The following is a 15,595-nucleotide window of genomic DNA, read 5'->3' as shown; positions in this document are numbered from 1 at the left end:
GGAGGCTAAAGACATGAGAGCGGTATTAATCAGTTGCTGGGATTCCTCATGTAACAAAATTACTGCAGTGCATCTCAATAGTCAAACAATAGTCACCATCTTACACTGGGCAGAATAGGATGAATTATCTGTGTAAACAAACATCTGCATGCTATAATATGTGTGTGCTGATCTATGTTGGTGTCTTTGCTTCAGATAAGGAGCTGGAGGTTCTGCAGAGCATAGCTGACCTGACAGTGAAGGCTGCTGAACAGGCTGTATTCAAGTGTGAAGTGTCTGATGAAAAAGTGACAGGGAAATGGTTCAAGGATGGCGTCGAAGTCCAGCCCAGTGATCGCATCAAAATGACGCACATAGGAAGGTATTATATCAGGCTGCTGTGGGTCCACGTTTGAATGTCAAAAAAGCTGTTGTTTTGAGCTCTCCATCTGAACCATCGTACACTGTTACACACATTCAAAGATACACACACCCACATAATCATTTAACTTATAATCATAATACTCATAATAAGTACTGTCTGCCACATGGCTTGGCAAACTATTACCAAAGGATTTTCTTAGTTGTTCGACCCATTTTTTGGATAGTCTGCAATCTGTAAAGCTCTAACCTCGAAACACACATACACAGACACACTCGCACACATCATATACACCCCCAGGGTCTGAGGTTTCTCTCAGTAATCCCTCCATCAGAGCTGCCTATGGCAGGAGATATGCCAAGGCAACAGCGGTCACACAAGGTGAAAACCATTTAGTATGTTTCTCACTCTGTGATATTGCCTCATGGAGTATGTTGCTAGGGCAACTGTCTTTTGCATAATTGCGGGTCACAATGAGTGTTGTCTCCCGAGTAACATCTGGTAACATCTCCCCAGGACCCACAAGCTGACGATTGATGACGTGAAGCCTTCGGACGCTGGAGATTATACCTTTGTCCCTGATGGCTATGCACTCTCTCTCTCTGCGAAACTCAACTTCCTGGGTAACAGCAACACGCAAAGCAAAATCTGAAGCACTGGATGTTTTTTGTGAATGTGAGCTAAAAATTTGAATTAGACTGATTCACAGTTTTACCTCAACAGAAATCAAGATTGACTATGTTCCCAGGCAAGGTAAGTGTTGTTTTTAACTTATCCATCGCCATGAATGACAGTAAATGTTAGATCTATATGAGGGTACTGATATATAGGTCCAGTATTGGTCTAAAGTTGGATATAGTTAGGATACAGACGGTAGATCCATGTAAGGATTGTACAGGAGAGGTAAGAATCGCCCATGGGCTTATAGTATAACCTCCTCTCTGGATTTTCAGTTTATATTAAACAAATTATTATAGAAAGAATGGCTTTAATTGACTAACTATATGAAAATGGAATCAGGGTTAGGGAAAGACAGTTTTAAAATTATTTTTATAATTACAATATTGCAGTATAAAGTAAAACATAGGCATGCACAGGCCTGGATGTCTTTAACAAAGCAGAAAAGCTCTGCTCACAGGTGCTCACATGCACTGGACACAAACAGTAGCTTTCAGTGGTAGAATGTAACTAGGACTGTACTTGCTTTATACTTCTACTTCACTACATCTCAGAGACAAATACTGTACTTTTCTTTAAAGTTACTAGTTCCTGTCCAGTAAAAACCACGCATCTCCAAATATGGTGATTTTGATTCAGTTTCTTTATGGGTTGGGGAAATTCTTTTACTCCTGAAGCTAAATAAACTATTTAAACCCCCTTTGGAAATGCATCATCACAAAGCTGAAAACAGGGATGTTTTTCTGAGTTCATGAAAAGTATAATTTTATAGATATATGTGGTTCTCACAGGACAGCGACACTACAAACATATGATGATCTTATAGAATATAATGTATTGCTGTTGATTAAACTACCCAACAGTATATAAAGTAGTTAAAAGTAGCTCAACCATTAAACATCCACAGCAGTAAAATGTAACATACACATTAATGCAGGAACAATAACACACTGACAGGGACCATTTTACTACTGAATGAGTAGTTTTACTTTTGATATTTCAAGTAAATTTGGCCGGTAATACTTACAGACAGCACTTTTACTTAAGTAAGGTTTTGAATGACTATTGTACTCTTGAGTATTGAGTATTTTCACAGTGTAGTAGTAGTTTCTTTACTTAGGTTAAGGATCTGAATATGACTTCCACCACTGGCAGCTTCCCAGTTGAATGTATAATTATGAAAACCAAAATCATACTGAAACATTTCACTGTCCAACCAAGGTAAGTTGTAAGGTAGTCTTAATTTGTTGCATTAAATTAAGTGCCATAAATCAAATTGCTCTTTAAACTTCTTCCTCCTCAAAAGTTAGTGTTTTGCTGATGAAATGCAACACTGATGCATGCCTCCGCTCTTTGAAAGGATAAACCAAAATAATGGAATTGAAGGTTGCAACACAAACACAAATTTTCAGCTTGAATATTGAAAAAATCAGTGACACTGAAAAGACGCTTAGTGGACAAATAACCCAACTTGCTTGTTTACATATTCAACATAATTCCGCTCCAAATGTAAATGCTAAAGGCCATCTCAGTTTTCTACCCAGAAATATTTCAAGTCTGAAAGAAACATGATTCTAGCATAAAAATAATCAAATTTAACATGCAGACTAACAGCACAGAAAAGCAAAAATAATCACATTGGTGTCTTCAAAACATGCTGTACTTCTAACCTGAATGACCTGTGTCTTTCCATCTTCTCCTCTAATGTTTACGAATGAAAGATCCTCCCAAAATACACCTGGACACTAGCGGCATCGGCAACAAGAACATCATTACTGTGGTGGCTGGAAACAAACTTCGCCTTGACGTTGAGATCACAGGAGAGCCGGCCCCCACTGTGTGCTGGATGAAAGGAGACAAAGTGAGGAAGAAAAGAGAGGACATCTCATACACACTCAAACACGCATCAGATACCTTTGTGCGTCAGTCAGAGTATCCATCCGTTAGTTAGTGAGCAGCACAAAAGAAGAACTGAACATGAACTTGAGTGGGAAGGTTGAATCACCATTTGAATCAGTCATTGTGGCAGCTTTGCCGTCGTCATGCGACACCATTCTCTTTAACAATCTCCTTTTGTTGTCTGACTCTCCCTCTCTGTCCTGCCCTGTGTGGTAGTTGGTGACTGAGGCCGAGGGAAGGGTCCGTGTAGAGTCGAGGAAGACCTTGAGCAGCTTTGTGATCGAGGGGGCGGAGAAAGAAGACGAGGGCCACTACACCATAACTGTGACTAACCCTGCTGGAGAGGACAAGGCTGAACTCATTGTCAGGATTGTGGGTCAGTGGACTTTTCTGATGTTTGACTTTTTCGCCTCTCCTTTTTTCTTTACTTTTATTGCTCCAATTTTATGTTTCCTGGCTGGCTGAGAGCTTTATAACCTTACCCTTGAACTGAGTGTGGGTAATGGTCAGAAAATATTCAAAGAAACTGAGTGAAAATAATTCAAAACTGTCGTACCTATTTTACTACAATGTGCGTATCCAAACATGCTGTATGTGTAATGAATATTTGAATGTTTTTTTGTTGTTTCGAGGCTCTAGTCCAAGTTAGATTGTCAAAAAAAAAGGAAAACAGTGGCTTGAATGATTTAATAACACATTTAACTCAAAACAATACAGCATGCTTGCCTCAGAATAACATCTAAGCAGTATTATAAAACACGCAATTTACCATGTGATTATTATGCCATAATTTCGATTTCGAAGATATTAATTCTGATGGATGGAAATGGCTGGAAATATCTAAAAGACAACAGCATGCTGTGTCGTGCAATATGGTAAGCAGTAGTGTAAAAGTATACATAATTTGTCAGGGGAGTGGATATGACCAGAGTTATGAAAGACAGACAACAAATCTAAATCATTAATTAGGGTCAAAACATTTCCTCACACACATGCCTCCTCTCATTTCTCTATCTGTTTCATGTTTCCACTCTTTCCATTTCCAACTGTAACCTGCCTCTCCAGATGTGCCCAACCCTCCTGAGAATGTCAAATGCACATCAGTTGGCGAGGACACTGCCATAATCGCATGGGACCCTCCTGGATTTGACGGCGGAGTTCCCATTAAAGGTACCCGTGAAACACACACAGCATCTAATGTTCACATCTGATGTCTCTCTTTCTGGAGAAAACAGCAGTTTAGAATCCACTCTGTTTATTACATTGCAGTGTGTTTGACCTCTTTTCTCAAGAACAGGGAGCCATTTTTAATGACTCCACCGTATGTTGATATCGCTTCCTCCAGGGTACCTGATGGAGAGGAAGAAGGTTGGCTCATCCAGATGGACCAGGCTCAACTTTGATGTTTATGAGTCCACCACATATGAGGCTAAGAAGATGATTGAAGGTGTACTTTATGAGATGAGAGTGTTTGCAGTCAACGGCATTGGCGTCTCTCAGCCCAGTGGAAACTCAAAGCCCTTCATGCCCATTGGTGCGTTGCCATTTATCATTAGCAGAATGGTTAATTAACAGAGGCTTTTCACACAATGCTCATTTTGAGGCAGCTTAACCTACCTCCCATCCCATTTACACTGGGTATTAACGTATTAATTATCTCCTGTCTCTCTCAGCCCCCACCAGCGAACCGATCCGCCTAACAGTGGATGATGTGACAGACACTACCTGTGCACTCAAGTGGCGTCCTCCAGAGAAAATTGGAGCAGGCGGCATGGACGGTTACATCATTGAGTACTGCAAAGAAGGAAGTAAATATATGCTAAATATTTAGCACTTTATTGTAAGGTATTGTAAACTTTTTAAATGTATAAAATGTAACTAATGTAATTATTAAAACTTAAATCAACAAATTAGTAATGCTTTATAGATCTGTGTTCTTAAGGACAACTTTTGGGTTTCCAGGTTGTGAAAAATACACTTGCTTTTCCAGCACTACTTTCTTTGTGTTTTTAGCAAGACAACTCATTTTGTCCTAGCTAACAAGACAACGCTGGTTATGCTAAAGTTGGATACACCAGCCAAAGAAATTTTCATCAATCTGGAAACCCAAAAGTAATTTTTTAGTGTCACAATCGGCTCAAAACCCTGACAAAAATAACCGTAAACTGACACAAAGCTGAAGCAAAGGTATCATCACTTTATTTACAATATAACAAAAACAACTAATTATTATACAAATTATGCTGTGAAGGGTGACCCTAGCTTGCTAGCTCCAGCTGATGATAACAGTAACTAAGGGGGTCAGAGCTTAGTGGACAGTTAAAAATATCGATTTCTGATTAGTTTCTCAACATTATCCTGAGATCTTAGGATAATTTCTAATGTGTTCCTTGATTGCTCCTTCTCTTCTTCTGTTCCAACTCATTCAGGTGATCAGTGGGTGCAAGCTAATGAGCAACCAGTGGCAAAGAACCAGTACAGGGTCAAGGGTCTCCCAGTGGGGGAGAAGATGCTGTTCAGAGTGGTGGCTGTCAACATGGCTGGGCGCAGTCCCCCCGCCACTCTCTCCCAGGCTGTCACTATTAGAGAGATCATGGGTCAGAGATACGTTTTAAGTTTGCCACCATTTTTTAAATTATACTTTAACCACACTGCTCTGGTGGAAGATAAATAATAAATCCACATTTATTAAAGCTGTAACAGAAACCAAACATTGGAACCTATAGCCTACTAACCACCCCCATTATAAAATTACTGCCACATCCTGGCATATTTCTTCATCCTGGATCTAAGCAGGAATAATTCCACAATGTATTTTCATATTTATATCTGTGGTACACACACACACATGAATGTACACATAAGGTAAAAGCTGTACATGGTGTACATTTTTATGTCTACTCTCCCCCCACACCACCCACTCAAATTCTACTTATTCTGTCTCATGCTTGTCCATCACCCAGAGCATCCAAAGATACGCCTGCCTCGCCATCTGAGAACCAAACTCATCACGACTGTAGGCGAGAAGGTGAACTTGGTTATCCCCTTTCAGGTTAGTACAAGCCTGACCAAACTCTTGCCTTTTTTGTTTTGTATAAAAACTAGATTTGCAAAAGCAGAGCTAACAAGTTCTGCCAAGAGTGAACAATACACGGTGCTTAAAGATTACTAGGTTACTTCCACATTGACTGTGTACTAAATGGTTTTTCAGACTCTGGATCACATCAAAAACTAACTCTTAAACTAGATTTATTTAAAGAGTTGAGTGTAAAAAACTGGATAGAAACCTAAAAAGCCACTCCTTGATCCACATAAATAGGTCATTGCAGGTGGGTTTTGAGTAAACCCTCAAGTGGTTTATTTGGAGTAAAACTAAACAGGACCAAAAGATGTGTTTAAAACAGTGTATAGCATAAATTTATGGTTACTCATGTCAACATATTCAAATGCACTTTGCTTGTGTGTTTTGGTTAGTGGTAAGTAACCAGAAAAATGCCCAAGATTTTCCTATGACTGCAATCTCATAGGGTAATGTTTCTTCTTCTGAAATGCAAATCAGATCTGCAAACTTTGTGAGTAACCTAGAGAGCAAGAGCTGAAAGGGCATTGGGAGCATTACAGCATTTGACAGCAACTTGCAAATTATGGCATTGGTAAGAAGAAGCTAACCATAAGTAGCAAAGGGGAAGCCATTGTTATAAATAAAAATGGACAAGAATAAGTGAGCCTTAGCCCAGCTTGCTTTTGAAGAAGCAGATGAAAAGCCTGTTCTGACACAGAGGACGTAGCTACATGATGTTCTCCTGGGAGAAGGAGCTCTGTTATCTTAACCAAGAGCTGGACAGAGTCTGTTCCAACAGCTGTTTTCACACTGATGGAATATGTGGTTCAACTAAAGCTGAGACATTCTTAACTAGTGCCCCAAAATATTTCACGGTCAAAACATTTTCCATTGCAAATTTCTAGAAAGGCACACAAGTTCAGAAAAGTCTTCTCCGAGGTCGACTTGCATGCTTGATAATCACAACACCGAGTCACCCGTGAGACTCAAAACTGACTTAAGTTATTCTGCTATTTCATCTTTTAGAGTTTTTTGCCCCTCTAATGTTTCTTATAGTACCTTATCCATTACTTTAACTGCAGGGTAAGCCTCGCCCTGTCGTGACCTGGTTCAAAGATGGCATTCCCCTGGAGGACAAAACAGTGGGAACTCGTACCAGTGAAGTGGACACCATCCTCTTTATCCGCTCTGCAGAGAGAACCCACTCCGGAAAATACACATTGTCTGTTCAGATTGAGAACATGTCGGACAGCGCTGACATACACATCCAGATTGTAGGTCAGTCCCATCATGGCAGCAACACCTCTCAGGTTTGCTTACAGAGACGTACTCGCCTGTTGCATGTTCTCTCATTAAGATTAGAACGCCGTGCGTGGTTCATACTTGACAAGGTACTCAGTTAATAATCTGTTTGGAAAGGGATGATGGCTTGAGCCTATATCTGTGACACGTCAAGAGTCTTTTCATATTTGATGATAATTCCTAATTTCATACTCCTGGGGATCTGTGATTCAAAGTAGCAAATCATCAAAGCGCTGATTCCTCTCTCTCTCTCGCATAATCCTGGCTTCTGCACTGCCACTGTGGCCGCCAGCTCATTCCTCAGCTTATGGCTTGTCTCCCCGGGTCAGGGTGCTAGGTGGATTATTTGGTGGGGCTCCACTGGGATTATTTGCGTGTAGACTGGGATTAGGTTTGGATTTTGAGGGCTACTCTGTCACTTCCTCTTCTGAGAAGGTTGAGCTAATGAGAGGCTGCAGCTCCGGCTGATCTGTCACCGCACTGTTTCAGCAGGAGAGACAGTACAGGAAGGATTAACGGGAAGAAACCGTAGCGCTGCTCACTGTTTGTACTGTACTCCACAGAGGAGAGCACACAGAGCAAGATTAATGACAAATGCATACTGTGTTGTACAGTATTTCTGTACTGCATACTGTGTATAGTGCAGGCCACACAGAAAGAAGGATGATAAACACACTGCATTCTTCTGCTCTGTAATCCAGACAGGCAAAGCATACTATTTCTCAGTTTGTCAGTTCTATGCCAACACAGTTTTTCTAGTTATGTATGCAGCTATCACTGCCTTTCCTTGAACCTTTGTCTTTTACTCTGCTAATCTGTCAATCTTTGCCAAATCTCTACCGCTGAGAGCTTGATTTCTTTCTCTCCATGGGACTTTCCTGCTCCAGATCTGTTTATCAATCTACCTCTCTCTCTACCGAGGCAGGTAAGAGAGTTAGTTATAGCAATCAGCTATGTGTGGGTGGGACACTTTTTCCTGCTCTAGCTATATGGACTATATGTCCATCAGTGCTCATAATAGTCAAATGAGCCTGTCTTTTGCGTAGTTTCACACATAATCCGCCAACTCTCTCTCTCTATCTCCTCTAAAACGAACAGAAAAGCCTGGTCCTCCCATTGCCGTGCATGTTACAGAAGTCTGGGGTTTCAACACTGCGCTGGAGTGGAAGCCACCCAAAGACGACGGCAACTGTGAGATTATCGGCTACACTATTCAGAAGGCTGACATGAAGACTAAGGTACGCATGGTTGTGGAGAAGTGCATAGGAGTGTAACAGAGGTTTCAGGGATTTAACTCATTGGCAGCCATATTGGAGGTTTGTAACTCTTAAGCAGCAATGGCTGTGAATAGTAAATTGTGTCAGAAAATCAATTTTGCTTGTTAAGTGCATAATGTGGTCAGTGATACGGTCTGAACTGGCTTGTCAACGCAACTGACTTTAGCACTAGCTACTGTATCCAATGGAAACTGTCATTAGCTGTGGTTAACAGTGTGAGAATCATATTAGCACTGACCAAATTACAAAGCTGTCACATTGTCAGAATATCAAGCTTGAAATTGAATTGAATGCAATGCGTGATTTGTTCCAATTATTATGATGAAATCCATGTAGCCTAATCTTTAACTCATTGTAGTTATACACAAGCTGACATTACTGTAAGGCAGTTCCATTTTATGTTTGTGTCAGTAAACAGCTTTACCTTTATCCATGATTTTTCCATCTTTGGTGTCAAATCCAAAATGCTTCCTCACATTACTTTTCAGATAGTTTGGTGTCATGATTATCTGCTCAGAATGGCTAGTTTTCTCCATTTTGCATTAACAAGATAACAACAGTAGTCTAGGTTAAAGATAGGGCAACAGGACATGCACTAGCTTAGATGGACAGTGCTTTTTTGCTCACCTAAACATGAAGCTATATATGTAGCGAAACAACGTCAAAGAAGATTTTGTTGACGTCAAAGCCGCAATCTGTAACTTTACACATTCACACTGTAGCAAAGATGTACTATCTGGGTTAGTGTTGGTTTTGCAGCTGATTACTAGTATGCATTGAAAACATGATTGGCAGAGTATGGGCCATGTTTTTGTGTGTTGTGGCACAGATTGGTGACGTATTTTAGAGCAAAACAACAAGCAAAAACCACTTCATCATTGCTGTTTTCCAACATCCGTAAGCATCCAGTGGACCTTCATGATGGTTCTAGGCATGGCTGCTAGGAGATTTGTCACGTAACTCAAAGACTTGCTACAGTGTCAGGGTCATAATGTTGTATGAATCAACCAGACGGTGTGCTAGAAAAACATGGATGCTGGGGATAAGAAATGCTTCAGCTTTTATAGATCTCAACCTCAGCTATAAGCCTTTTTTAACCTCTGCTTCTCCTCGTACTCTCTTTTTCTGTGTCTCTCTATCTGTCTCTCTCACATCAGGAGTGGTTCACGGTCTATGAGCACAACCGCAGGCCCAGCTGCACTGTGTCTGACCTGGTCATGGGGAACGAGTATTCCTTTCGAGTGTTCAGCGAAAACATCTGTGGCCTCAGCGATGAGCCTGGCATCAGCAAGAACACCGCCATCATTTCCAAAACAGGTAATGAAATCCCTGCAGAGCACCACACACTGTAACATGATAGTATTGCTTTTGATGCCAAGGTACAGCTAATGCATGCTGAGCTGTGCTACACTCTATTCAGTTAAAACATAAAGAAAGCAATATGTTTTTTACTGGACATAAAAAAAAAAAGCAAGGTATAAGGAATTGTGATTAAGATCACACATGCAAATATTACTAAAAATACAAACTATAAAGATGCAAAAATAATGAATAACAAAGATTTTGAACCATGGAATGCAGTTATGACATTAGAACTACTTGTGATTAATTGTTGGCTACGATTAATTACTTGAACATAATTTTAAGGAAAATTAATTCACGCCGGTTATGCTAAACAGAAACATTCTTTGACAGAGTGTTAAATAACATTCAATACCGTCCGTGGATTATGAAAGCAACTAGGCTGGCAAATTAACACCTGCCACCAGCCAAATGCTGCTACTGTTGTTGTGTCGTTGCATTTGCTTACTCTACCAGAAACATTGGCAGCCAACCAGCCAATCTCTTTTGTGGTCCAAGCAGCAGTCTGGCCTATAAAAGGGTGAGGATTGTTGATCATAGTACCCACATGACATCACGGTGAAACAAAAGTCAGCTTCTTGTCTTGATAATTCAAATGGTAATTTGCAAATTGAAACAATTTGCTAGTTTAACAGGATGCGGTATGGATAATAAAGGCTAAACAATGCCAAAGCAGCTGAAAGAGATAACAATAAATAAGCAATTCAGTCGATGTTGTAGACAATCCTTGAACAGATTTGGCTTTGAAAGTGTGACAAACTAGGAACTTGTTATGGGTTGAAATTAGACCATCATGTCCATTAAAATTTAAAACAGGTCACAAATATTTTCCTTAGTACACCATAGTTTTTTCACTATATTATTGATATATATAAGTCAATGTTTTTGGTTATTTGGCCTTCTTGACCTCTGATTGATGTCTGAGGCCATTTTAGTTTTCATTGATCAGTGATGTAACTTATAATCATAGAATGAGAAATACATTTGGTGTATTTAGTGTAAATGTAACACTTCTCCACCTGTCCAGGTTTGGCCTATAATCCTCCACCCTTCAAAGAGAAGGACCTTTCTAGTTCCCCCAAGTTCACTGCGCCCCTGGTAGACAGAAGTGTCGTTGCAGGTTACAGTGCGGCCATCAGCTGTGCTGTCCGCGGCTACCCCAAGGTATTTACATCTTTATAGTAAACAGTGAGAATATTTCCTTATTAATTAGCTTGGAGATAATTGTAGCTGAAGTTCAGGAGCAGGACCACACCTCAAACACTCCACTTCCTGTCATAAATGCCTTCCTGCCCCACAAGAACAAACGGGTTTTGTTCTCGTTTTCCATGCACGCAATCTCAGAAGGTCCAATTCACATTGTTACTGCAATAAACTCAACCTACCACCAATAACTTGACTGAAGAGGTTCAAAGCTCACTTCCAGCAGCTGACTGGCTCCCAGCGGAACTGCTATCCCCTTGCCCAGTTCTATTAAGATCTATTCAGGTTGACTTCAGAAGATCCACTTCACCAATCCTCCACAATCTACTCCGAAAACATCTGGGCCGCTGACTTCTACCATCTGCCTCGGGGATCCAAATTCAAATGCTGTATAGCTACAATTTCAGACAACACATTCAAGGAAGAACTGTCACTCATTTCACTGTCCTCCTCCTGTTTCTGTTACCAGCACCAAAATGCCAGGTTCTGGGGCAACCTCAATAACCCAGTAATCTCTGACCACCCACTTGTCCTTAGTTCTGTTGCTGCCCAAACCCCAGAATACTAGCTTCCAGTCCACGCCTTTACACCTAGACCCATCTTTGGTACCCTCCGGCTTTCTGAGTTTCCCTGCCATCCCTGCATTTTACACCTTATTTCAGAAGAGTACCCTGTTTTCTTCTTTAAGCAATCTTCAACATACTTCGAGGTTTGTTTCAAACTAAGGTCTCACATGTTAGTCCTTACAAGCTCATGGCATATCACATGCAATCTAAAATTCCCAAAGTGCCTCCCCATCTGACCCCACTAATCAGGAGTCCGGCCGCATGGACATCAATTCTGGTTGCTGTGTCACCTGTGCAGATTTGTACTATGTCCAGGTCCTCTCTCAAAATTATTCACTCCTTCCTTATCAAAGCTGACAGGTTAACTGCTTGCCAAGAAGTCTCAGATCACTTAATTAAAATCATGGCCTGCCAGACATCCCAAGCACGGAAGCAATAGCAGATCCTTTCCAAAGCCTTCCCCACAGCGCACCCGCCATCCAACTCCATCATTCCCATCCGCCAGTCACTACTCATACTATTTAATTTTATGGTGTGGTCCTTGCTCGCAAATCATTGGTTAAGTCTTTTTTTAATTGTAGTATTTCTTCCACAGTGATCCTAATTATTATTCGTATACTTGTTTGTTAATTATCAAGATATATAAATGAAAAAACATGACGTTCAATGAATTTGGGTGGGAAGCTTTTCCATGGGCCATGGAACAAGCTATTAGTTGTTTAAAACTTTAAAACATGTCTCAACACTGATCACTTATTACTGATATGACATTTTAAATATATTCTCAGAATGTGAGATGTGAAATGTGTATGTCAATACAGATTATTATATATATATATATATATATATATATATATATAACAGTACTTTATAAAGATATTAAAAATGTTAGTATGTAACCAATCAGTAAAATAATTATTAAATATAGTTCTGTAGGATAAAGTGCATATTTCTGAAGTGATATTACAGAACAAACTGTTGGACTTTTGGTCATTTAGCATAAACCTGTGGGATATAGGCAATATCCCTACTGTATCTTGCAAAAGAGCAAACTATACATTACAGAACTATAGCACCACCCATCTAGCATACACTTTACCTTTGTTGGCACCTGATAGCTTTGCTGCAAGGGTATGCCACAGATTTCATGATTTGTGTTTTCAGAGTGAGCGTACAAGTTTTGAGTGTCAAACAGTGAGTGCAGAACAGTCAGAGAGGATTTTGATGCCTTTGCAGCAGGAGTGTATTTTTATGTCTGAAGCTAGAACAAGAGGTGGAGCAGAAAGATCTTTGAACACACATTTTTTTTTATCCCTCCAAATCGGCAAAGATTTGTCAAGCCCAAATGTTGACCCATTTTCACCTCTTCCTCTTCCCTTCTTCCACTGCTCTCCTACCCTCCCAAAATCCCTCACTCTGCTGTTACGCTCCCTTCTCTCCTCCATCCCGCAAAATTTGCTTTCTCCTCCAACACACTGTCCTTCAGCCAAAGATCATTTGGATGAAGAACAATATGATCATCAGTGAAGACCCCAAGTACCTGATGCAGAACAAACAGGGCGTGTTGACTCTGAATATCCGCAAGCCAAGCCTGTTTGATGGGGGCAGATACTCCTGCAGGGCCATCAACGATCTCGGGCAAGACGAGGTGCAGTGCAAGCTGGAGGTTCGAGGTATGCTGTGTGAACTTCACTTCCCATAATACCATAGCTTCAAAGTAGTGAGTGAGAACATGGCCTGGGTCAAGGCAAGTCTCTCTCTGACAATCTTGAATAAAGCTCAGCATAACTTATCTCCATCTCCTCAACCCTTTGACTGAAATCTTGTTGTGAAACTTCAGTTGAAATTCCAGTAGCCTGCGCTAAAAATAAATCACCTTGTTGTATTTGTCAGTTAAGGTTTCAGAGTCAGAGATGACTCTAAATGCTGTGGTTTCCTAAAACAGGATGATCTACTGGCCTCTCATGCTGATTTAAATGTCTCTTTTTTCCCCCAGTTGTAACAGAGAAAGGAGAGGAGGCGAAGAAATGAGCGACAGCACGAAGGCGCAGACGATGCAGTTGAACGGGAATTGTAATGGATTATATATAACGGGATATTCATGAATCAATGATTAGAATAGATCACTGGTGAGGCTCTAAAGCCAAGCCCCCCGCACCCCACCTCCCTCCCATATGCTTGCCTTTCACCGCTGAAATGACAAATGCCACATAGGTAATATACCATAAATTCTTACAGCAAGCTGCCACCTTGTCACATTCTGACTGAGAGACGCCGCAGACTAGTATAGTAGCACTGCCCCGCTGTGACCACACACAGATGGATCCTTCTTATCTGTGAAGTAGACCTGTCACTGAACACACTTATAAAACAGCCTTTCATCCATTACGTCTCTCTGTGTTGTCTGTTTTGTGTCCGGGACTTTTTATAGGTTGGGATGGATTTATTATTGTGATGCAGATGTAGCACTGAAACCTCTGCAGTGTGACCGACCAGCTGCACACCTCTATTTCCTCGCTGTGGTGTTATGTGTGTGATGTGTAAGCAGGGGCCCGTCTGCCCTGTGATGGTTCAATGGAGGGATCTCTATGCAGCCAGGCATGGCCGACATCATGGAGCCACCAGGATTAAAGGGGTTCTGATACAAAGATATAGACCTGCTGCGTTATTCATGCACATACACGCACACACACACACACACACAGATATGTTGACTTACACACACTTTCTTCACCAATTCCCTCATGCTCTCATAGTACATTCCTCATGGCATGACCTATAGTGGTAGGCCTTTACAGATACATGGCTTTACACTCATGCACACGCAAACACAAACACACACTCCGAATCAGGGTCTCATTAGCATCACACACTAGAGACTAATTAATGCACCCATCAACACTGCCCTAATTAGCTCTCCCACGTCATTACTGAGCAAACGAATTATCGCTAATTTACACACCCGCAAAACAAACACAGCACCAATCTCTGCTGGGAGAGTCCGCCGCGGCTCGCCTCGCTCACCAAATTAAAGCCTCACCGATGTGCTGCAACCCCGACCGCCGTCCCAAGTGACCCCGCCCTCCCTTACTCAAACCCCTAACTCGGCCATCTGACAGAGGAAGATTTGAAAAAAGATAAACTTGGACACAAAAAGCAGAAGTTCAGATGGAACACATCAGATAGTTTGTTTGTGGAGTTACCCTGCTGCAGAATAAACACATCACCCTCCTCTGGGGATGTGAGGGTACTTTACTCTCCAGGCCTGTCCCACCAGACTGACTGCATCAGGTCCTGGTCTCCTGTCTCTCCAGCAGAGGGGGTAAGAGCACAGTGACAAAGACCACAACTGACCATCATTAGGGTCTGTGGAGTAATGGTGAGTGACAGGTTATTAATAACTATTACTTTACCAATGCCTCTCTGACAGAAACTCCAAACCTAAAGACTTCCAAAATATGCAAGCCTAATTCTGACTCTTGACACTCACACTGAAACATTCAGCACTTTTAAGTATAATAGGTTGCATTTCCTTCTTTACATTGCAGCATGTTGTTAAAAATGAGCTGAAATAGTGTGAGGGCATAAATGCCCAGATAAAGCAGGGAAAATCCTCCAGATACCTGAAAGTAGGCCACGATTGGTTGCACAGTAGACCTGCAGTGCAGCACAAAGCTTAAATTTTGAACCCTGTCGAGCAGTAAATTACTCTGCACATGTGTGTGTGTGGATTATGTGTGGTGTTGATATAATCTTATTGTCAGTTAACCTGAGACACAGCGTGTTGCGGTACTCTGCTGATTGACACATGAAAGCAGCGCTGAAGAAGCACCGCATGCTACTTTGCATGGAAGTTTTGGGAAAAACAGATTCTTCAGAAAAACAG

The 15,595-nt window shown here is 41.2% G+C and overlaps 1 protein-coding gene across 3 annotated transcripts in view; it reads left to right on the top strand.

The window, feature by feature from the left end:
• The window catches only part of mybpc2a (myosin binding protein Ca), a 56,240-nt gene extending 42,143 nt beyond the window's left edge, over positions 1–14,097 (top strand). For all 3 annotated transcript variants that reach the window (XM_038706454.1, XM_038706471.1, XM_038706463.1), the window contains 16 exons: positions 196–361; positions 878–984; positions 1,085–1,114; positions 2,761–2,900; positions 3,155–3,314; positions 4,004–4,108; positions 4,284–4,472; positions 4,612–4,746; positions 5,368–5,535; positions 5,902–5,990; positions 7,082–7,277; positions 8,400–8,539; positions 9,736–9,895; positions 10,968–11,104; positions 13,196–13,382; positions 13,706–14,097. In XM_038706454.1, the coding sequence (XP_038562382.1) occupies positions 196–361; positions 878–984; positions 1,085–1,114; positions 2,761–2,900; positions 3,155–3,314; positions 4,004–4,108; positions 4,284–4,472; positions 4,612–4,746; positions 5,368–5,535; positions 5,902–5,990; positions 7,082–7,277; positions 8,400–8,539; positions 9,736–9,895; positions 10,968–11,104; positions 13,196–13,382; positions 13,706–13,740 (2,144 nt within the window). In that variant the 3' untranslated portion in view covers positions 13,741–14,097. The remainder of the gene's footprint in view (positions 1–195; positions 362–877; positions 985–1,084; positions 1,115–2,760; positions 2,901–3,154; positions 3,315–4,003; positions 4,109–4,283; positions 4,473–4,611; positions 4,747–5,367; positions 5,536–5,901; positions 5,991–7,081; positions 7,278–8,399; positions 8,540–9,735; positions 9,896–10,967; positions 11,105–13,195; positions 13,383–13,705) is intronic.
• The last annotated feature ends 1,498 nt before the right edge of the window (positions 14,098–15,595 follow it).

The sequence above is a fragment of the Micropterus salmoides genome, unplaced genomic scaffold (genome assembly GCF_014851395.1).
Source record: "Micropterus salmoides isolate LMB-PRFRI ecotype aquatic unplaced genomic scaffold, ASM1485139v1 Ms_hic_scaffold_10, whole genome shotgun sequence".
NCBI classification, from domain to species: Eukaryota; Metazoa; Chordata; class Actinopteri; order Centrarchiformes; family Centrarchidae; genus Micropterus; species Micropterus salmoides.
This window is presented reverse-complemented; position numbering and strand designations above follow the sequence as displayed.